Here is a 24667-nt window from a genome sequence, read left to right on the forward strand (position 1 = left end):
TGTTCTGTCCTCGGTGTATACCGGTATTGTAATCTTTCCTAGTATGTTATATCCGCATTAGTACTGTCGAAAGTGTTCTGATGGTTTATTATAACAACTCGTTTAAATCCTTTGCTCTCCATTCTGAACTTTTCAAATGTTCTTTCACCGGTTCATCCACAAGCAACAAAGGCTTTTACAACAAAACAGAAATTTCTCTTAACAATTGGTGCTCTGGATCTTCAGTGCCTGTTTATCTCCAAAAAAAAAAAAAAAAAAAAAAAAAAAAAAAAAAAAAAAAAAAAAAAAAAAAAGTAGAAATAATTCTGAAAAGATGCTGGGAAGCGCATTTTTTTTCATCTTATGCAAGAAACAAGTAAAAAGTATTAGAATAGATGTCGAGTTCATAGCCATTTTATGTTTTTGTTTATTTTAAATAAAGATCCAAAATTATTATATTTCATGTGCATGGTTCCCGGATTAATTGTTGGTTGCAGATGCATTGGAATTCATTATCAGGACAATTTTCTCCTTTCATCCCAATATTTACCTACGATGTTGTCTTTTCCATACTACAAGCCTATTATATATCATGTTTATCCCACAAAAATAAATTCAGTATAAATTGAGCTGTCTTTGAACAAAATACTATCAATAGTTTTGGAGAAATCCATGTGCACATAAAGGCAGACAGAATGCACTTTTTTGGTTTCAAGCATTACTGGAAATGTGTGTTTCCGCGAAAATCTTGAAGTAGATTTTTAGCAGTCACATTTATGAGAGAGAAATAGGGAATATTTTTTATGAACTTGATTGCATAAAAGTGACTTATTGCTAGTAATATAAATGGTGAAAGTGTATATAGGCCTACTTGTATACATAAACGATAAATTGAAAACATGCTAAGCACCTGCTGATTGTACTCAGGGTTTCTGCCGACTTTTGGGCCCACCTTCATCCATGTATATGGATCAACACGGGACTACAGTCTGATAGACGAGCATTCGAACCTCAACACGGGTCTGGGAGAAGGCGTGTCCTACAGAGCACGCCTGCTCGTAGCCATTCGGACGGAGATCACAGACAACATCGACTTCTCGCCATCGGAAGTAGAAGTGGAGCCCACGTTCCCGATCAACGAGGTGAGAACCGCATATATGAATCTAGTATAAGTGAGGTTCACAGGGTGAATCAGGACCTCTGTGACAAACTCTGAGAAGCGATAGATCTCTCAATGAGGATAATTTTTCGTGAAACAACCCATGTTCTCTGAAGTTTCGTTTAGGAGCTACGCAATATCCAAGAAAAGACAGGTTTTAGTGACCTCTAAATTATTCATTTATTTCGTCGGGTATCCTTACGGACAGGTTACAGGTGTTCAAGGTGTCTACCCTGAATCTATTACATTCGGAATGTGTATTATATGTCTTTCTCATGTTAAATTCTATCGTACCTGGTTAACATGTTTCGACCTTGTATGGACCTTCTTCAGAACAGAACAGATATATATATATACTAAACAAAGACAACAACAAACACGCAGACACATCATATATTGGCACAGATACGTACATGACATACTAATACTATACAAAGAAAACAAAAGACAGATCCAAAACCTGCATCAACACATAAACAAAATACATCGAAAGCTACACTACACATTAGAAATTGAAAATAACAAATCCATAAATTTTCTAGACATCACAATAACAAAAGTCGACAACAAACACACATTCAAAGTCTACAGAAAACCCACAACAACAACAACAACACACATACACAACACATCCAATCACCCAACACAACACAAACAAGCTGCATTCCGAACAATGATACACAGACTACCCATACCAATGAATCAACATGATTACAAAGAAGAGCTAAACACAAATACATAGCACAAGAAAACGGATACCGGTACAATCCCAACATAATAGACAACATAATACGAAAGACAAAACATAATCATAAAAAACATAAGAATACAACACAAACACAAGAACACAAAAAATACATCACACTAACATACGAAAACAAAAACACACACAAGATTGTAACCTCATTCAAGAAATTAAATTACAATATCGCATACAGAACAAATAATACTCTACAAAACCATCTCAACACACAAACAAACAAATACAACCACACAGGCATATACAAACTCAAATGTAACACTTGCAACAACTTCTACATAGGACAGACAGGCAGATCATTTCAAACACGTTACAAAGACCACATCACAGCCATAAAAAAATTACAAAACACATCCACATAAGCAGAACACGTAACAAGTGCTAACCACACCTACAGAGACATCAACACAGACATGGAAGTTCTACACATCCAACCAAAAATCCAGAAACTAAACACACTAGAACAATATTAAATATACAGACACACACAAACACATCCAAATGAAATTCTAAACACACAACTCAATTTCAGAACACACACACTCTTTGACTCCACATTACATTGCACAAACACACCCCCACAGGAAACAAAACAAAAGGCGCGAAGACGAGCAACAACCAGTTCTGAAGAAGGCCCATACAAGGCTGAAACATGTTAACCAGGTACGATACAATTTAACACGAGAAAGACATATAATACACATTCCGAAATGATGTAGTGTTAAAAGTTGTGTAATCAAGATGTATACTATTACATTCATTTCACAGTCATAGCAGTGGTTGTTGGATACTGCCGAACATTACAAATCTGTGTCGGATTTGATCAAAAGCAGCGAATATTCGCACAATCAGTTCTTCTCTAGCGTCAACTGGGGTGGCATGCACGACACTTGTTACATGCCCTCAAAGAAAAAATGTATGGGCGTTAAGTCAGGTGATCGCACTGGCCACATATCACATCCCTCCCTCCCAATCCAAGACGGCAAAATGACAGGTCCCAGCAAATTATCACCAACAATTCCAGGCCAGATGTTTATGGTAAACCTTTTCTGGTGATAGACCTGAAATATTTGATAGAATCCAACGCCCACTGCTACAACAGTGTAATGAAAGTAATCAGGAACACATTCTGTAACCTGTCTACAAGAATGTTTGAACAAATAGCCTAAATGAATAATTAATTTCAAAATTGTAAATATAACCTTCTATGTCGCTAGCTCCAAAAAGACGTGTCAGAGAACATGGGTTGTTTCACAAAAAAGTATGCTCATTTCTCATAGTTTGTCACAGAGATCCGCCTTTTCATCGTTGCCAACTGTTGCGATGTTTCACCAAAGGAAACAAAAACAGTGGACCTAAATAAATACTGTTTATTTATTTACGATTATTTACTTATGGTTGATGTAATATTAAAATGTATTTATCTGTTTGACTAAACAATTTATGATTTATGAAACCTTACGTAAAAATTTACGTATTTTGTTTGACCATATTATTTATTTATTTATTTTGCTAATAATTATAACATAAATATAATATACACAGATAAATTTTTAGCTCACCCCTGAAAGAGTAGAATGCGTGCTCAGGGGCGGATTCCTGAAATATGAAATGATTAGTACAAATTAGGAAAACTCAATACTACTACATGTAGGCTATACTGCTTATTAATGAATTATTACCATATTAGTTACTAATAATGATGATGATGATGATGATGATGATGATGATGATGATGATAATAATTAGGGGCGTTCATTTAGGGCAAGCGGGGTAAGCGCTGCATACCCTAGTAGACTTACACTTCAAATTAATGTATCAGTTTTATCTCATTCAACTTATAGATAAACATTTTTTAATAAATGTGTATTCTACACTTCATATATAAATATTCTGCATTAACTACATTTCTGCAGTATAGGCATGCTTTTAGCCAGCAGAGTCTGATATTCATAGCCCCTTAAGCCAAGCACACAGATTGCTCATGCAAATTACAATTACAGTAACCACATACCTTTGTCAAAGAAGATGTTGGAAATTATGTCCTTGTGCCGCCACACATCTCTCACACATTTAAGCAAATTTCATTAACACCCATTAGTTCTTATTTCGAAATTGCTGAACTTTCCCTTCTTATATTGTCTTTCAGTTCTTCGGAAGTATGAGAGTTATTCCGATACATTTTATTTTACTTTTTTAAGTCCCCCCATTCAGTATTACAAGAATATCCACTGCAAGATCTCGAAATTAATGTGTTTAATAAAATAGCCATGTAGGCTTACCACTTCTTTGTTCAGGAATTGCAGCCACATGATAATGTGAGTAGAGAAAATTTCTGCGATTTGGGTATTGGATAATGTTAATAATGGCTCTATTGATTAATATTTAATTTTTTCACGGATGAAGCGTGGTTTTCTTTACATGAGCATGTGGCGACATAGAACAACATATACTGGAGTGCAGAAAAACCAGATCTTGTACACGAAATGGCACTCTGTGACCAAAAATTGGTATTTGGTGTGCAGTGAATGTGTACAGAATTATAGGGCCTATACCGTGAATTCGCAGATTTACAGGGATATTAGAATCACACAATTCCTAGAAAAATTATCTGACATTGAATGTACACAGATATTTTTTCAAAAAGACTCTGCTACAGTGCATACAACTTATCTCTCATTAGCATTAATTGCGGACATTTTTAAGATAGGATCATCAACTCATCAGTAAGGGAATATCGCCAGCGTGATTCCCAGATTTTACCATATGCGATTTCTATTTGTGGAGGAACTTAAAAAATAATATGTATCAGAATAACGGAACCAATTTATCAAATCCTCAATAAAAGTTGGATGAAAAGAATTCTGTGCTGATCAGGGATACACTGGCATGTAGAATACGTCACCTAGTTTCGGGAATGAAACTGCAGTTGTGTTGGTTTCAATGTTTTACTTTTGTTTCAGTTTACAAGTGATAAGCAAGTTTTCTCACAAAAAAATTAAATGCTACCAGTAGTAAATTTGTTTTTCAGGATATTTATCCCGAACAAGCCACATTTAGAGAGAATTTTATCAAATATGTATGTTAATTTCGACTTGTAACTTTTTACACTGATACATATTCATTGTTTTCTATTATTGCAGACCTCATATGGGAAAAATGAAGAATTCTTTTTGTTTGCTACTATTATTGATGCCACAATGATAGACAGGAAGCTGGGAGACAAACCTATTTACTTTGAAATCAGTATCGGCAATGCTGGAAACTCCTTGGACGGTCACAATGAGACAACAAAGGATGCAAGTGAATCAGACAGCGATGAAAATCTGGGTACGTGCTCACAATGCTTATTGGCTGAAAACCCGGTTCCTTTCTAACACTACGTCTTCCCAGTTTAATTTATTGTATTGAAATGTTGGCCTCAGTAGCATACTTGGTATAGTGCTGGCCTTCTAAGCTCGAGGTTGTGGGTTCGATCCCAGCCCAGGTCGATGGCATTTAAGTGTGTTTAAATGCGACAGGCTCCTATCAATAGGTTTACCGGTATGTAAAAGAACTCCTACGGGACAAAATTCCGACACACCAGCGACGCTGGTATAACCTCTGCACTTGCGAGCATCGTTAAATAAACCATAATTTTTTGTATTGAAATTATACGTAAAAAATTGTCAGTGCAATTATTGAAAGACTTAGGAACCGAAACAAATACCGAACAAAGATTTAACTTTAATAGGCTCAATAGTATTTAAATAAAAGAAATAATGAAATAATCTTGCCAGTTGCCTTTATATAAGCAATAAAAGCCACAAGTAACTTAAAAATTAGAAGAGACACCATGGATTATATATATATATATATATATATATATATATATATATATATATATATATATATACATCCAAATCACTAAAAGCATAAGAAAGAAACGTATCATAACCAAGGATTCCCTCATAAATAGGTGTATTTTGTAAAGAATAGGCTAAAATACTAGCTCAAAAAGTATCTAAAATATGGTACTGCAGTCATAATGTTTTGATCTGGATTGAGACATGATCACATTCATAGAACATAAAACGTAAACTGTCATAATGTGGTAAGTAACATGAAGACACTCGCGCAATAAATAGAAAGTAAAATAAATAATAAAAAGTTGGTAAGTAAAAAATATTTCAAGCTAGGCGTATGTACAGGGGGTGAACATATCTTTACCAATTTAATGAATCTCCCTCCTAAGCAAACTAACTTCAAAACATCTGATGACTGATTCAATTCTAGAGTGAGAAAAAATCTCATAAAAGGAGAGCTGTCTTTCATTGGGTAACCATAAAATTACAGCCTACTAATATAATCTTGGAAGATAATTTACAATAAAAATATTACTTTGAATAAAATTAAAGAATACGGAATTAACTGCTCTAACAAGAAAAAAAGTGTAGCTATCCATATACAGAATAATAAACTTTATTAACAAAATCTTTACAGACCTATTAGAAAAATACATTAAATGATGTAGACATGATTATATACAGTGTACAGAGAGTCATGCAAAATGTACAAACCTTTTAAAAACTGGCACACTAAATTTAATGACTGTGCCACGAGCTCCAAATAGAAGACCTATGAACTTCCCAGCTGTCAGTACCATAATTATCCATCAAGTAAATACAGCAAGGTTTGTAGTACTGTACTGTTTCTTCTTCATATCTACTTCGTTTACTTGGTTTTCAGATCTTTATAACCGTGCAGTTGGATTAATGCTATAACCTTCGTTCTTTTCTCTCTCAATTATACTGAACAGCAAGGGGGGTAATTTCTGATCTGTGTACTTGCCTGTGTGCGTGGGTGTCTATATATAATTTTCGAGCTTGAAGTACGTCTATCAGAGCCGAATTTAGGTATATAGTGCCTCCCCTAGGCAGTGCTAAACTTTTCCGCCCCCCAATTTCCACAAAAAGTTTATGAGCAGCTATTATACTGGTCATGTTTAGTTTAAATTAGTTTTAAATAAAATGTTACAATTCAGAAAACAATAAATTACTGGAATCAAAATATATGCTTCTTACTTGGGAATTATAAAAATTTCCTTCGCACTTTCTTCACAGAGAAAGCCTTGATGATGTCATCAAGTTCGATCTGATGAAACACATCAAACTCGATGAAAAGAAACATAAATTCAAACTTATTCGTTGTTGAAATAAAATTGATTTGTGAAATGCAGGCTGTGGTTTATTTTTAAGATTGGTTGTGTTGGTTGTATAATAATTACGAGTATATCTTACTTCGATAGGAAGTATAAGTAAATTGAAAAATAAACTCCAACTCTTTGCGGAATAAACCTTTCACATCGAATTATATAGTGCACATGCCAGAAAGTGATTAACAGAGTGTGATTTAACGGGGGTGATGGGGGGGGGGGGATTTCCCGCCCTGTTGGAAAGTTATCCCCTTCTCATAAATTCATATTAATATCCCTGCCAGAGATAACTTCTATCCTCCTCTCACAAAATATAATTGTTTTAATATAAGTATAAAGTAAGCAAAGAAAATAATATTGATGTATTATCATCACCGGCAGGCTGACGACAATCAATAACTTAGGAATTACACATCTTATTTTAAGTTGCTCATGGATGTAATTATTATGATGTTCAAGATGCAAGACAAGCAACTCAGTGAGACCAAGCGTTGAGCCATATCAAATGAGGATAATATAAATGTTACATATGGTATTCTCTATCTAGGATTCTATCCCCCCCTCCCCCCATCAGAAATCTTAATTCGCATCCTGGTGATTAAATAGTATTGTTGACGATATATTATATTGGAAATGTAACTGAGAGTTCTGGTTACTATTCATAGCGATAAATAATAAACACACATCCAATTTGATTTTCAACAATGCGTTCTTGTTTATAAAAGCAGTTAAATTTAAGAGTTTCATAGTATAATAACACAATACCGGCATTACAGTATAATTATGCAGCTGCACATTTTCCTTTTACTTTTGCCGCGACCACCGCAATGGGATAACAAAACAATATCCGACTTCGAAAGGTGTTCAGGAACAAACTTCGAAAAAGATTTACCAACAAGTGTTTTAAAAACAAATTTCACTGTAAAAAAAGGAAGAGAGAGAGAAAATGCTGCCCCAGGGAAACTGCCGCCCTAGACAACTGCCTAGGTTACCTGGGCCTAAATCCGGCACTCTATTAATAAATGTGCTCATACAGTGAAAATTACAGTTTATATTTTATTTTGTTTACATTTACTTAAAATACAAGATGTAAATTATATTAGCTATCAAAGTTATACCGTTTCATGTAGTACAGCACAAAAAATTACTCACTGAAGTTTTCTTCTATCTTAAGCTTTCATTTCACAGTAACAGAATATCAATGTATGTAGGATGGATAGTAGCCTCTGAATGGATCACCGATTCCATTTTAATATTATTCTTTGAGCAACAGCAACAAACATTGCACGTGCAGAAGACCAACACTGTGAAAAGTGCTCTTGATGGAATTGAAGTGCCACACCTCACCTCGCTATACACGAAGAGCATATCACAAGACAAAAATTAATTCCACCATCAGCATCCATTCCTGCCATTTAATTTTATTGTAAGCAACTTATCCTTACTCACTGATAGCCATTTAATGCTGCAAGTCCTTTCCGCTGTTGGTTCATGTCCCATGATTTTGCTCAGATTACTTTCTGAACTCCACACTGTTATTCACTTTTAGAAAAACATATAACTAGCAGATACTTCTTTTCTGGACAAACAGTCCCAATTACAAGAAACATAGTTCGAGTTTTTTTGTTTAACAGACTGTACTACTAGTACATTATCTGTTTGGTAGCTTAAATCAATAAAACTGTAATTTTTTTTATAGATTCAGCCAATGTAGAATAGTAATTTTGGTCTTTATAAATAATAATACTTTTCCAATGAAGGTAAACATGGATGTTTCAATCGTAATTCACTGCAGTTATCTCCGAAGTGTATTTAATTTTCTCTGTGAATTATAAGTTTATTTTAATGTTTTCAATCGTATGATTTATCATTTTTGCAAAATTATTATTTGCTAATACATCTTACCAATATCATATTTTATTACATATAACTCATGATTAATTATTCAAATCATTGTTATGCTTATTACTGTGAACACCTTATTGGACTTACGTTAAGATTTCGTTGTAACATTATGAATATCTGATGATGCAGTATAGACGAAAACGTTCATAAAATTTCTTCTGTAAGATGTATTAGCAAATAATAATTTTGCAAAATGATAAATCATATGATTGAAAACTTTAAAATAAACTTATAATCTTGAACTGATTTATCTTAAAAATCAAAAATGAACTGTAAGATTTCCCTGTGAAGTTCGATCAATTCTCACCAGGTGGATTTCAATTGGACATTGGGTTTTTGACATTAGTATTTGAATTTGGTGAGTTTAAAGCCAAATAAAGTTGCAAACATACACATGTCCATTTTTTTTTATGTTTCTTTGTATGATTGATTAAGAAATTATTGTTCTATGCAACAGAAACTGTAACCACCAGCACTCCCTCCTGGCAGAGCACTACGTCGCCAGCCAAACCGATGACCAACGACCATATCTACCACTTCCTACCATATTGGGATGATAAGCCCTGCATGCACGTGAGGTCCATATGGCCCGACTACAGGAGACGCATGTACAACTCCAACATCATATCCCGCATCGTGGACAAATTGGTGAGCACTCTATGTCTTTTAAGCAATTAAAGAGAAAGCTCGGTCATTAACTGAGAGCAGAACTTCTTAAATAACTCCTTGTGAATTGCAATTCTTTTACACCCATAATATCACATATAAATGATGACTCATACTTTATCACTATGCATTTTATACATATATTAAGAATATGTTTTTCATCATATTACTAAATTATACAGTAGAACTTCATTTATACATTTTATGGGAGTCTGAAGGAAAACCGCGTAAGTGTATAACTGAGATGACATTAAAAAGACTACACGAGGAAGAACGATTTAAGTAAATTTAGTAAAATTTTCACAAGAGAAATTTAGAACTTTATGAGTAAATCATTTTGAGTCTGTACTGGTAATACAGTACCGTATTCAAATTTATACATAATACATATTCTTAAAGAATGTAAAATTATTTGTAGGAAATCTTAGCTGTTTAGAGCCAAAGCTGGCTGATATATTACATTTCAGATTTCAGTCCAGAAAATTTTACGACATTGGTTTACCTTGTTCTTCCAGTTTGATCTTCAATTTTAATAACTTGTGATTATTTTACAAGAAAAAAACAGTTATTTTAGATTGCTTGCTAAGGAAAAAACCACGTCCTCAAATTGTGATAACTGTTCTATAATTTGTCCAGTTACATCTTGATGAATTACAAAATGTTTACTGTTTCTACAACAGTAACAACGTCATTAAAGGATACAAGATTGTTAGAGACAAGCAAGAGCAGCTTCAAATTTCCACGAATAAATAAATAAATAAATAAATAAATAAATAAATAAATAAATAAATAAATAAATAAATAAATAAATAAATAAATAAATAAATAAATAAATAAATAAATAAGTAAGTAAGTAAATAAGTAAGTAAGTAAATAAGTAAATAAGTAAGTAGTTAAATAAGTAAATAAATAAATAAATAAATAAATAAATAAATAAATAAATAAGTAAATAAATAAATAAATAAATAAATAATAAATAAATAAATAAATAAATAAATAAATAAATAAATAAATAAATAAATAAATAAATAAATAACTAAGTAAGTAAGTAACTAAGTAAGTAAGTAAGTAACTAAGTAAGTAAGTAAGTAACTAAATAAATAAATAGATAGATAGGTAGGTAGGTAGGTAGGTAGGTAGATAGGTAGATAGGTAGGTAGGTAGGTAGGTAGGTAGGTAGGTAGGTAGGTAGCATGAAAAGTAGCCTATAGCAATTTTGCCGGAACTTCAGAAAAAGAAAAAGAATTAAAACGAATAATTGTTAAACATATAACTTTTATAGCTGGGCCCCCCAGCAAACATAATAATCTGGGCCCCTTTCCTTACTGCTATTTTTTTTTTTTTTTTTTTTTTATATATTTTCATAATTTTATTTTTTACATCCAATTTGAATAAAATAATTTAGCATAACAAAATTAAGTGAACAGAACTGAAAAAAATTTAAATGATGTAACTTCTATTTTACTAAGGCTATAATTACACAATAATAGGCCTACCTAAGATAAATTTAATGTGAAGCTTAGTTCAACAAGCGCTTTTCTCTTCTGGCCTTTTGAGAAGCAAATGACTCAATCAAATCATGTAGATCAAGTCTTTGGGCCTTTTCACATTCAATACTTAACACACTGAGAGCACTAAGTCTTTCTTGAATCGTGGTACTGGGATTCTTTCCACCACAGGTAGTTTGTGTTTGACTGCTTGGTCGAAATATTGAGTCTATTTTAGTCAATTTCGAAACATATTTTTCAAGTTTTTTTTTTTTTTTTTTTTTTTTTTTTTTTTTTTTTTTTGCGTTTTTCTGCACCACTTAAATGTTCATAATTACTTTTAAAAGGTTTCATTGTCACAAAACACGAGAAAAAAGATGAATTAAATCTAGTAACAAGCAGATGTGTTGCTGATTTCCATATGCCAGAGAGTAAAAAGAGTGGCTATGCGTTACGGAAAATACATAATGTGGACTCTGAACTCTAATTCGAACTCATTTCCAAATATGTGTCAGTAACCACTGAACGTTTTCGATCCCCCCTGGCTTCGGCCCCCCCACAACGCAAGATCTACAGGAGTGTTGTTGTTGTTGTTTTCTAATGCCAGGCGTTTGACAATAAAGTCATTTGACCTCTTGCACTCCAATATTTTTCAAAGATATTATCATGACCAGCCACTGAAGCACAGATTTTGAGGTGTTCCGAATCCATTTCTTGGTTTGAGTTGCACAATGGGCAGTTAGGGGACTGATATATTCCAATTCTATGCAGGTATTTGGCCAAACAGTCATGGCCTGTTGCCAATCTAAATGCAGCTACAGACGATTTTCGTGATAAATCGGGAATTAACTGTGGATTTTGATGCAGAGAGTTCCATTTTTTCCCTTGGGATTGTGTTATCAAATTTTGTTTGTTGAAGTCTAAGTATGTAGATTTAATAAATCTTTTCACAGAGTTATACGTAGGTTTAGTAACAGGTCTGTAAGTAGCAGTGCTGCCCTTCTTTGCTAAAGCATCTGCATTCTCGTTTCCCAGGATTCCACAATGGGATGGTATCCATTGGAATACAATTCTTTTATTGAGTGATATTAATTGAGAGAGCAGGAGTGTAAGTTACGCCATTGGTATAAAATAAGTTTTACTGTAGTAACTATATTTTATTAAATTATTCTGAAGATAAACATAAATAAAATGATCTATTTTACAATTAGTAGAAAAATAAGCTTTACTTTTTCTGAATTGGACACACGAGACATTTTTATAACCCTAATAAGTAAAGTGTGCCTTTGCTGTAACTTACACACTCATATGTACAGTCTTAGACACAAAAAAAATGACTGATCTCCTGTAGCGTGAATTTGTCTACTATAAGTCCACTTAGGGCAGTGCCTGATTCACACGACTAGGGAAAGGATGTTTATTTTGCACCTAATTTACTCCTTAAATATATATTCGTTATAGAGTATTCAAAACATTTGACCTATAAACAGACAGGAAAGGCAAGAAACAAACAAAACAAAGGAAAAACATAGCGGAGTCGTGCATAAGAAATTTCTTCACATGTAAACCTAAGCTGCAGGGGCGATTTCTCAGGGCATGCTATGCTTGCTGCGCAAGCCCAATATTTTCATAGAATGTGTATTTCTCAAAATGGCGTTACGTACATTATAATTTATTTTGATTTTTGGAATACTGTATAGGCGTAATACTATCCGCAGGTTGCACACCGCAAGTATCACAACGCTTGCTCGTTTCTCGGAGCTACAGGAAAGACGTAGAAATAGCGAGAATATTATGCGCGTGCAAGTGCCTTCCTCCTTGGTCCGTCCTAGGCGCACATGCTTCTGTTATGTGTTGTTTGAAGCTCTGGTCCGAGAGCTACACCACAGAGCAGTATTGACAGCGGGAATGTGCTGTGCAATGTAATTGTATGAGCGGAATGCATATGTTAGCTGCTGCATGTATTATTCATTCTTAAACATTAATTTGAAGTATTGCAATGAGTTCGGAATTGTGTCTGATTGAAACCTTATTCATTTTCCCGAAGGACTATTCAAGAGAAGACAGACATTATAGAGAATATGTGCGCTCGTTCAGTGCAGCTCAATACAACAATGTGCATTGGTTGGCAGGGTCGAAAAAACTAAGTAAACTGTTTTGTTGGCCATGTTTGTTATATTATATCGAACTTCTACATCTGATAAGCGAATATGATCCATGACTCATAATGATTTCATAATTATAAAATAAATTATTTATGTGGGTCTGATTATTTTTATTAATTATGAATTATTATATCCTCCCATCTTCCCCTATGAATAAAAGAGCAAGCCTAACTTTCGTGACTAGAATTCGCCCCTGCTAAGCTGTCATGTAATCAACGGAAGTCTTTCGAAGAGACTTAGTATATGGCACCCGTCAATTTTTTTGTCTGAGACTGTACAAACCAAGTGTTGCAGTGTTTTCGGTTTCTCTCAAAGGTGCCAAATATACAATATGATAGAGAATAATACGTGGAGACTAAGAGGATGGCAGAAAATAGAGAAGATTGCAGAATACTGTATGTAGTGAAAGACCTGCCCTAAGGCAGAACACTATGAACGAATGAATATGATACAGAAACACATGAATACCCTTGATGTGTAAATGCAATCATTCAATGAATAATACATGGGTACCGGTACTGATAGTAACTTTGCAATCAGATTTTAATAAAGAAATATTAATTTCATATGTACATGCCATCGCGTTTTATACATTAATTTCGAACACAATATTTTTATTTGTCACTTCTAGACAACTGCTTCAAGTTCTTATTTAATTCAAGATTACTAAAAAAATTATCTTTGCAAGGCATTACAGAAAAATTGATTGCATCGACAACTGTATTTTAATTAAAATCAGCTAGACACATGTTTATATCTGTGTACTTTACAGTCGTTTGAGAAAACATCTTTTCAACAAATATATTTCAATTTGGTATTAAGTTAAAACTTATTACTTATTACTTTGACAAAATTTGACACCTTATTTTCCATATCCTTGAAAAGTGTCATCCATACTACCAGTTTATCACTATAGATAGCTCACAAATTGCAAATAATTTTTGGCAGTACAATATTCATCATAGAGTTCATCTATGTAGCTTAATGTCTGACTTAAATTCCAATGCCAGTACCGGTACCAGGTCAAGCTACATAAAGCATGTAAAGTACTGATAGCTGCTATTTATGAGTCAAGTTTAGGATGGATTTAAATATGAAACTTAGAACAATTTCTCACATTATTCAATATCGGTGCTAGTAGTTGTTTAAAGAAGTTTGATATAGTGTTCAGTGTTTGCCTTAATCTACTTGGTAGTATGGGGTGCGTGCATGGCTTGCTGCTCAGTCGCAAAACTGCGTCCTATGGGTAAGTTATAGGGGAATGGATATTTCTCCTAAATACAAGACTGTTCCTTAAATTCCTGAATGTCTGGAATTCCTGGTTCCTCTTATGAGAAAATGTAAGGTTCAAGGTATCAAACAATTTATATTGCCATTGCACAATGCAAGAGCTCGTAACCCTCCTTTTGCGAGGAATGTGGCTGTCCCATTCAATGTGCAGGCTTTTTAACTTCTTTCGGTGTTCCTGTCCTGAGGCTGTTCTGTTTTGCTTTTTCCCCCCGACCTGTAGTAGCTATTAGATTACCAATGTCCATTTTCGGCTTCCTTTTCAAAATTCTTTGAAGTTCTTTGAGTGGAGCGGCGAAACTTGGATTGAGACAAGTAGGCAACAGGCTTGGAGCTCGCATATTCGGTTTATTTCGCCTCAAACTCCTTTGCAACGTCGCGTTTCTCGTATCTATTAAATGTTTCTCCTCCAATTTCTCTCATTGACATTGACAACAATAATTTGCATCCCATAGTTGAGTTACAGGGGACATGGAGCATTTCCATGAAATACAGAACTCCTTTAATTCCTGTACGTTTGGAAACTCTGGTTTCTGTTATGAGAAAGTGTAATATTTTAAGTATAGAATAATTTGCTTCCCGTAGATGGATTACAGGGGACATGGATCATTTCCTTTAAATATAGGACTATCCGTTTAATTCCTGGATGTCTGAAAACCCTAGTACCTCTTATGAAAAAAAGAGAAAATACAAAATATGGAACAGTTTGCATCCCTATGTGAGTTACAAAGGACATTGGGTTTTTCTCTTAAATACAGAACTGTTCTTTCAATTCCTACACGTCTGGAAACCCTGGTTCCTCTTATGAGAAAGTGTAAAGTTCGAAGTATGGAGCAATTTGCACTCTGTCGGTGAATTACAGGAAACACTGGGCATTTCTCTTAAATACAGGATTATCCTTTAAATTACTGGACGTCCGGAAACCCTGGTTCTTCTTATGAGAAAGTATAAGGTTCGAAATTTGGAGCAATTTGTATCACGTAGGTGAGTTACAGGAGACAGTGGGCGTTTCTTTTAAATATAGGATTGTCCCCTAAATTCCTAGATGTCTAAAAACCTTGGTTTCTCAAATGAGAAAGTGTAATGTTCGATGAATGGAACAATTTGTATCTCATAGATGAGTTACAGGAAACATTGGGCATTTCTCTTAATTACAGTATTGTCCCAATAAATTCCTGAACCTCTGGAAATTCTGGTCCCTCTTATGAGGAAGTTTAAGGTTCGAAGTATGGAACAATATTTTCTATCCCGTAGGTGAGTTATAGGAAACATTGGGCATTTCTCTTCATTTCTACAGATATGGAATCTGGAAACTGGTTCTTCTTATGACAAGTGAGGTTCGAAGTTTGGAACAATTTGCATCCAGCAGATGAGTTACAGGAAATAGAGCAATTCTCTTAAATATAGGACTATCCCTTTAATTCCTATATGTAAGGAAATCCTGATTCCTCTTATGAGAAAGTGTAAGTTTGAAAGTATGGAAAAATTTGCTTGCTGTAGGTGAGATACAGGGGGTGTGGGGTATTTTTTCTTAAATACAGTAGACTCCCTTTAATACAGGACACGTATTCAAATTCTGGTTCCTGTTAACCCTAGAGAGCTCGCGCCTGTAAAGTTTACGTCATGGCTCGCGCACGGTCGATTCGACCGTGCGTGGAAATGAAGCGGAATCTATATTTTTTGCTAATATCTGTTAGCACAAACGTTACAAAAACATTATTTAACTGTATTTTATTCATTAACATCACTGTTATTATGTATTAAAAAGAAGATGAACATGCCAATATCCAAGTAACCTTGAGTGTTCTTTATACTGTGAAAAATATATAAATCACATTATATGTTAAATATTTTCATCAACGTCATGGCCTGGTATAGGAGTAACACAAAAATATGACGGTATTTCCACTTGTCCTATTCATTATAGTCATTATCGGTGTGAAAAAGGCCTAAATTGAACAAACACGGAAGAAAATAATATTAGAAGATGAACTCACTTAGTCACATGACCTCACCCATATTACATATCTTCATCACTATCACCATCAGCACTTTCTTCAGGATTAGCACAAAAAGTGCAAGTTGACTGTGTATGTTCTTTGCAGATGAAGTGGTGGCATACATTACACCTCGTCTTAGACTTACGATTTTTCTTCCAATCGCAGAGATGGCACCTTCCTGGACCCTCATCTTCTCCAGATGGAGGTGGATTTCTTTCTTCGGCAGTTCCAGTAATTTCTCTGATGTTTCTCTTCAGTTGACGCGGCAGATTTTCTAGTTGCAGTCTTTCAAGTAGATAATTTCTAGACAACTCCTTGCTGAGTGTTTGTAGGAATTTTCTTCGAAACATGTCAAATTGGCGAATATTGTGTTTCAGTATAATGAAACTATTGATGCCTACTAGTAGTGTAAAGAACAGAGTTAGAGGCTAGCGGTTACTGGTTCTTGCAACTGAATACCTAGCCTTGTACTCGTCCACCATGTCCACCCCTCCTTTCGTTGAATTATAAAACGTCAACATGTAAGGTTTTCTAGATTCTTCAGAGTCTGGATCAATTTCATCGGTATGATGCATGGTGAATAACAGCAACACCACCTTCTTCTTTTTCGGACAGTAGGACAGAAGGGTCTTGTCCTTGGTGAACCCGAAAACACTGCTATTTTCCATTGAACGACTTTGCAAAAATAAAGGGGGCACCTCTCTCTTATTTTTTCTCAGCGTTCCAACTAATGTTAACTTGTGAGTTGTTAGAAGTTCATCAGCAAGCAGCACTGAAGTGAACCAGTTGTCAGTGGTGACGTTTCTCCTGGATCCACTGATTGGCTGCACCATCCTGTTCACAACACATTTAGCAGAGTTATCAACTTGGTAGGGCCCTTCAGGCTGCTTACCAGCGTAGACTTCCATATTCAGTGTATAAAAGGTTTTTGCACATGCCAGAGAGAATACCTTTATTCCATATCTTGCCGGTTTTGTTTTTATGAATTGTTTGAAACTGCACCTTCCCCTAAAAGATTCCAACATCTCGTCGATAGTGACGTATTCGCTAATAGTAAAATTCTCGGAGCATTTTTGAACAATTTGCTCAAAGAGAGATCGAATAGGAGCAAGCTTGTGCGCTCTTGTCGAGTATTTGAATCATCCAATCTTAAAACTGTCACCAGGAACTTGAATCGTATCTGGTTCATACAAGTTCTGAAATAAGGAACACCTGTCCCATCAGCAGACCAAAGGTCGAACAGGTTCAGATGAGATGCTCTCAAAACTTCAGCCATATAAAGAAGTGCTATAAAAGCTACCATTTCAGTTCTCGTTGTATTGTGTGCATCTCTTGGGCGGCTGTAATTTGGACGCACTTTTTCAATTTTTTCATTTGTATGTCTAACAATTTCATCAATGATAGTGTCAGTAAAAAATAACTTCCAACACTGGAATGGAGTCGATGCGCTCCTTGCTACCTGTTTTACACCAGGTATAAACCTTACTATATTACATTCGCCAACACGTCTGTTACGTGGTGGACAGTGCATTTCCCATGTTGTTACTCCATCTTTCCCTGTATAAATTGGACCTGGAACAAGGTCGACTTCCTCATCTGCTGATTGAGCAGAGTCTGTGTTATGATCGATTTCTTCAACCATATCTTCTTCTTCATGGAACAATTGTCTTCTGACTGCACCAGCATCCCTTCTTGTTTCTTCTTCCCGGGGCATTTCCTTTTCTACACTATCAATAAGGTTCCTTATCCTTTATCCCTCTTCATCCATATTTCTACACGGCAATGTACGGAGATCAGTAGTGAAAATAAAGTATTACACTGACAAAAACGTACGTATATGTGAAAAGTTATAAATACAAGAAAAAACTACATTATACTTATACACCAAGTGAAACAATACGAAGTTGCGTAATGACTCGCACACGGTTGAAACGACCAGGTCTGTATAACAACAGTTTCAAATCAAATTGACCAATAGCAAAGTGCATGACAACAATCACATCTTATTCTGGAAGAGTCGACTGAAAGGGGGGTGAGCAGCAGAACTCAAGTGACCTTGAAGCAGAAGCTAAACGTTTATCACACCCAGTCGAAAAGACCGTGCGCGAGCTCTCAAGGGTATGACGTAATGACAGCTTCTTAGAAACATGATCATTTCAATTATATTTGAAATTATTTCGAATTGAAACAGGAAATCGTGGAATTTTAAGTAAAATAAATAGGTTAGTAAATATTAAGAATTTTATTGCAGATATTTCATTTTCTGTTAAAAATGTTTTATTAATAAATTAAATTTGATATAATCTGACAGTTGTATTAATTGTTAAAGATAATATTGAATATATTAGGAAATAGATAATTAATATTTTTTCTCCACTATAGGACAACATAATAAAATGAGATAGTCTTGTTTATAATAGGATCTGTGATGGATTGGCATGTTTTTCCTTAAAACTGCATGTACATCACGTTAACAGTGGTCAAACAGACATTTTCAGGGACTGAATCCCTTGTATTTCATTTCCACAATCCAAGACATGACAAGTATAACAGTATGCGTGTTGTAAGACGATGCATGTCCCCAGGAAGAAGGCCTGTCCGAGGTGCATTCGCTCAGTGAGCTGGAGGATCCGGCAGCAGAGAAGTCCCTGCGCTCTGTGCTGGAGGAGCTGTCCATGAGCTGTGCGCGCTTTGTGTCCATCACCAAGGGCAACGGCTCGGCGGCCGGCATGGGCAAGACAAAGCTGGACAAGGAGCGCCTCAAGCTCTGTCAGCGAGAGATCGTGAGTCACTCACTATAAGATTTTATTTAACTGTCTTAATGAAGACTGTGGAATTTGTACATAAAACCTTCGATTTTGACTATGAACCTTTTATGTAAATGTGTTGATATAACAAACGGCATGACAAGACATTTCGTGAGAATCATCAGGCTTCATATCATACTTACGGACTATTTAAGTGTGAGTGTAATGGTTATTGTAGGCTACAACCAGTGACTTCACTAGCGTTTCTTTGGTGGGGTGGACGTATTCAGGTGAAGAGACAGTGATCTATTGAAGAGGTGGCCTTGGAAGAAAATTCCACCCAAAATCTCTAAATTTCCCTCGAGCTATAGATTTCAGATGCATTTAAACTGTTTCACTTTAATTTTAAGTTGCTTTAACTTAAAAATAAAAAGAAACTAATTAAAAGTTAACGAAACCCTTGCTTTCAATCATAATTAGGGGAGAGTCGGGTAGTATTGGACATTGGGTAGTATCGGACAGTGCGTTTCTTTCATCTACCACCATATGGTAGTACCTGAATGACATGGTTACGTTTCTCTATGCGACATCACAGAAATGTAACCATGTCAATCAGGTACTATCATCGTGTGATAAATGAAAGAAACTCACTGTCCGATATTACCCGATGTCCAATACTACCCGACTCTCTCCTATAGAGGATGAATTCCGCATATGGAGAGAAGGAAAAGAAATTATATCAACATAGATCCGGAAATGCTTCATTTCTGAGTATAATCATACTTTATTCGTAGTGGACATCAACACGCCTTACTGTTGCAATAAAATTACATTTGTTAATATGTGTCATAATCTCTGAATGCATCTGTAACAACGCTAGAAAACACTGTTGATACGTAAAATGTTCAAAATGTTCACCTTTTGCTTAAATATTAGTCTCCGCTCGTCTTTGCATTAAATTCTGAACACTCTTAAAAATTCCTTGTGTAGTGCATATTAGCGTCGTGCTTTACAGGAGCTATGTTCGGTTCAAGTTTGTTTTCTGTGCTTCGCGGAAACAGATATGACATGTTCAAGTTCGTTTACCTCTCTTCTACTGTCTCCCCTTCCTTCATGCTTTGGCTGTGTAAGGATTTAAAACAAATCTTGTGCAGTTTTATATAGTTGTAAGTACAGATAATTTTTCAATAATTTCAAGGAAAAATTGTTCCGGAGCCGGGTATCGATCCCGGGACCTTTTGCTTAGCACGCAAACGCTCTACCGGCTGAGCTACCCCAGGAACTATACATGACACCGTCACAATTTTTCCTTTTATATCCACACAACTCAAATGAGCTGACAAGACGCCAGAACTCAACTATGAGTGCACACAATACTGTGTGACTTAATTTGTGGCTTTCTGTTAACGTACCTCCAGTAACGAATGTATTATACAAATCTGGCTTTCAGGTAGTACTATCTGAAAGCCAGATTTGTATAACAGATAATTTTTATTACAACATTATGATTAAACATCCACAGAAGATATATATATATATATATATATATATATATATATATATATATATATCGAATCCTCATGGGACCGGTGCCCATACAGCATCATGATGCACTTGGGGAGCTACGTACGATAGGTAGCGAAATTCGGTTACGAAATCCAGCTATAATGGCTGAGGAGATCATCATGCTAACCACACGATACCTCCATCCTGGTTGGATGATCGTCCACCTCTGCTTCGGCATGTGGACGTGAGGCCAGCAGCCAGCTGGTCGGTCATGGTCCTTCATGGGCTGTCATGCCTCGGATTTTATATATATATATATATATATATATATATATATATATATATATATATATCAGTGGCGAAGCTAAGGTGTAACTACTGGGTAGGCTGAAAAAATCTTTTTACCTTATATCTTTTTATAGAGCAGGTGTTTATCGACTTTTCTATTAACATTTTTTTGTGACAGACCCCACAAGAAGATGATGACCACTCATTTTTACCCCCAAACGCAATACAGGTAAAAGAATATAACTTATTTATCTCAGAGCACCCTGTTAGCCAAGAATATTTCTTGTATCATGACAATTGAAAATTTCTATTTTGTCTTCCTCCATCTGCTATTTCAATATATAAATGTGGTGTCGATCTCCTGTCTTTGTAAGCACATTTTGTTTCATACATCCAACTTGAAAATGGTTTCTCTTTTTAATTCTACAAATAATGACCTCAGTGTTCTCTCAGCATGAGATATCTTCATAAAATTAATATGTAACACACACACACACACACACACACACGTATGCACGTTTGTTAACATTCAACAATGCAGCGTATTCATAGAAGACCAATAAACGGCGATGTTTATTGTCATGGAAGGCTAACCTCTTTTCATATGGAGATATGACGAATTGATACCCTCTCCTTGGTGCCCCCTCTCTAACTTGCGAGTCAAGGTCGTACCCATGCCTTTAGAGGCTTTCTGTCACAAGCCTCACACTGACCTCTATATGTTGGAATTACTGCCACAGTGAAGTTAATATATGGAAGGATTGGAGTGAAACAAAGTGTTGCAATATATCATTGCTACGAGCTTATAGGACTACTATTACTTCGTATAAAATCTTAAATTTTTTGGGTACGGTAGACTAAGTCCCAAAAGCGTTTTAAGAGATTTGCCACTGATATATACATACATGCATACGTACATAAATACATACATACATACATACATACATACATACATACATACACACACAGATATAAGTAAATCACAATATATTTTAAAGTATATGGCAGTGTTTATTATGCTAACTATCAACAGAAAGTATAATATTCTTCCCGTAATATTCAAATAAATCATAGTTGCTCGGCAGCAATTGATTGCATGACTTCAGATGATAAAAGTAGAATAACATGAACAGCATAATATAAAGTAAATTCCATTATTCCGTAAAAAAAATTATAGTTTCATTTTCATACTACACATTATATAACTTATAATATCCAACCTGTTAATAAATAAAATACTGCACATTATAATCATGCATGACATACATTATATTCGTTTAGTTTCGTCGAATATGGCTAAGTTCAATATTCGCCGATGTTTGCTTTGCAGGAGGAGTCTGCCATGTTTGTTCGATTATATTATGAAAATATTTGCTGTTCTTCTCACCCATCCCTTCATTTTTTAAACTGCTAAAGGATTTGAGCACATATCTTACAATTAGTTTTTCATATGGAATAAGACAAAGTTTGTAATGTCTTGATTTCCTCGCTCATGTTTAAACATTGCACTGTAGTAGTCAGTACCATGAACATATGCATTTTTAAAAACATATTTTGTTTGATTTATTTATACAGTACGTCTATTTTTGTGAATGTTTAGTCATATTAATAATAACAAAAATTACCTGTATTCATTACTATGCATAACTTCGCAATATATGTGCCTGACTGATATTCTTATGCAGCTAAAACTATTGCTTCTCATAAGTTTCGTGGTCATGCTTATGGAATTAAACATTGTAGCATAAAGGTGCGGAAGGGTAGGACCTAAGGCGAACATAAGGAAGAAGAAAGACTGAACAAACATAAAGCAAACTTCAGTTCTACCGAGACTAAGCAAACATGAACCGAACATAAGGCCTCTTACCAGTTTTCAATGGATTCAGTTATTTTAGTTTAAATGCTTCACTTCTACCTATTGGTGGATGTCGATTGCGTAGGGCTAAGTTAGTAATATCTTGATATATCCTCTCATGTTCGAACATTGCCCTAGGCTAGTACTAGTAGGCTATGTATTATCTGATAGGCTACCACAATTTACGCACAGAGAGTTACAGCATCATCTACAGCAGTCGGACACATGAGACTTAAGTACTTGCGTACTCTCACAAGAAAAAGTCCAATGGGTTTAGATCAGATGAGCGTGAAAACCAAGCAATTGTTTCACCTCTATCTATACAATGCCCATTGATAACGTCTTAGGGCCACCGGCGTAGCTCAGTCAGCTGAAACGTTTCCCTCCTGATTTGAAGTTGCGCTCGAGCATGGGTTCGATTCCCGCTTGGGCTGATTACCTGGTTTGGTTTTTCCGAGGTTTTTCCCAACCATAAGGCGAATATCAGGTAATCTTCGGCCTCATATCGCCAAATACCATCTATGTCACTAATTCCATCGATACTAAATAACCTAGTAGTTGATACAGCATCGTTAAATAACCAACTAAAATAACATCTTGGGGTATCGTTCCTGATACACTTGATGTGCTTCCAAAGTATTGTCACTCATAGCGATGATGGTGACTGATGTGGTCTGCGATTATAATATATGACCATTGTGACAACTCCAGATAACTCCAAATCAGGAGATTCATACTAACTTGATAATTGGGTTCTATTATTGCCCCACTCAACTCTTTGATTCTCAAATGTACACTCGCACAGCGTGTTTGTTACTTGCAGTGCTAATAAGTATTGTTGATATAATATGTATTTATGACATCAGTAGGCCTATGCCAATTCGCAGAAGAGTGATAAACATAAACATCTGTTGTTTTGTAGTGGCAAACGATTTATTTTTATGTAGTTGGGTTACATACAGGATAACTCGACAACATTCCAATCACCATGACTCAGCCAAAAACAAAAATCACACTATGAAAAAATTGCCATCATCTGTCACAGCATGGGAAATCTTCATCTCCGCCCAATATGTGACTCATAGCAGTGATGGTAACTGCGATTATAGACTATATGTGACAATCACAATTGCCAAGAACTAGCCGAACACAAAATCACACTGTGACAAAATCGCAATTATCTGTCATAGCAAGAGAAATTGCCATCTCCGCCCAATATGCGACTCATAGCGATTATAGCTTACTTACTCCTCAGCATTACAGCCCATGTAGAGCCTTGGCCTCCCGAACAATTCTAGCCCATTCTTTTCCATTCTCTACTCTATTTCTCCATCTTTTCCCATCTTCTTCAAATCTTCCTCTATATCCTCCAACCACCTTTTCTTAGGTCTTCCCCTAAGTCATTGGCCTCCTGGTTTTCCATTAAAAAACTTTCTTAGCCACTCTCTCATCTGGCATTCTTATTACATGTCCCAGCCATCTCAATCTATTAGTTTTTATTTCAGTTACAATATCTGGCTTATTATATAGCTCCTGAAGCTCTGTATTTCTTCTTATCCTCCACATTTCTCCTTCTTTCACTGAACCAAAGATTCTCCTTAAGACTTTTCTTTCCCATCTCCTTAGACTCTCCTCCTCTCCAACTGTCATCGTCCAGGTCTCTGCACCA

The 24667-nt window shown here is 35.3% G+C and overlaps 1 protein-coding gene and 1 non-coding gene across 2 annotated transcripts in view; one reads left to right on the top strand and one right to left on the bottom strand.

The window, feature by feature from the left end:
- The window catches only part of LOC138713513 (otoferlin-like), a 1213561-nt gene that overhangs the window by 1104280 nt on the left and 84614 nt on the right, over window positions 1-24667 (top strand). The window contains exons 12-15 of the mRNA XM_069845682.1: window positions 907-1121; window positions 5042-5228; window positions 9455-9645; window positions 19188-19385. Of these exons, the coding sequence (XP_069701783.1) occupies window positions 907-1121; window positions 5042-5228; window positions 9455-9645; window positions 19188-19385 (791 nt within the window). The remainder of the gene's footprint in view (window positions 1-906; window positions 1122-5041; window positions 5229-9454; window positions 9646-19187; window positions 19386-24667) is intronic.
- TRNAS-GCU (transfer RNA serine (anticodon GCU)) lies at window positions 20557-20630 on the bottom strand. The gene has a single exon. It is a non-coding gene; the product is annotated as a tRNA-Ser (tRNA).

The sequence above is a fragment of the Periplaneta americana genome, chromosome 14, assembly GCF_040183065.1.
Source record: "Periplaneta americana isolate PAMFEO1 chromosome 14, P.americana_PAMFEO1_priV1, whole genome shotgun sequence".
Lineage (NCBI taxonomy): Eukaryota > Metazoa > Arthropoda > Insecta > Blattodea > Blattidae > Periplaneta > Periplaneta americana.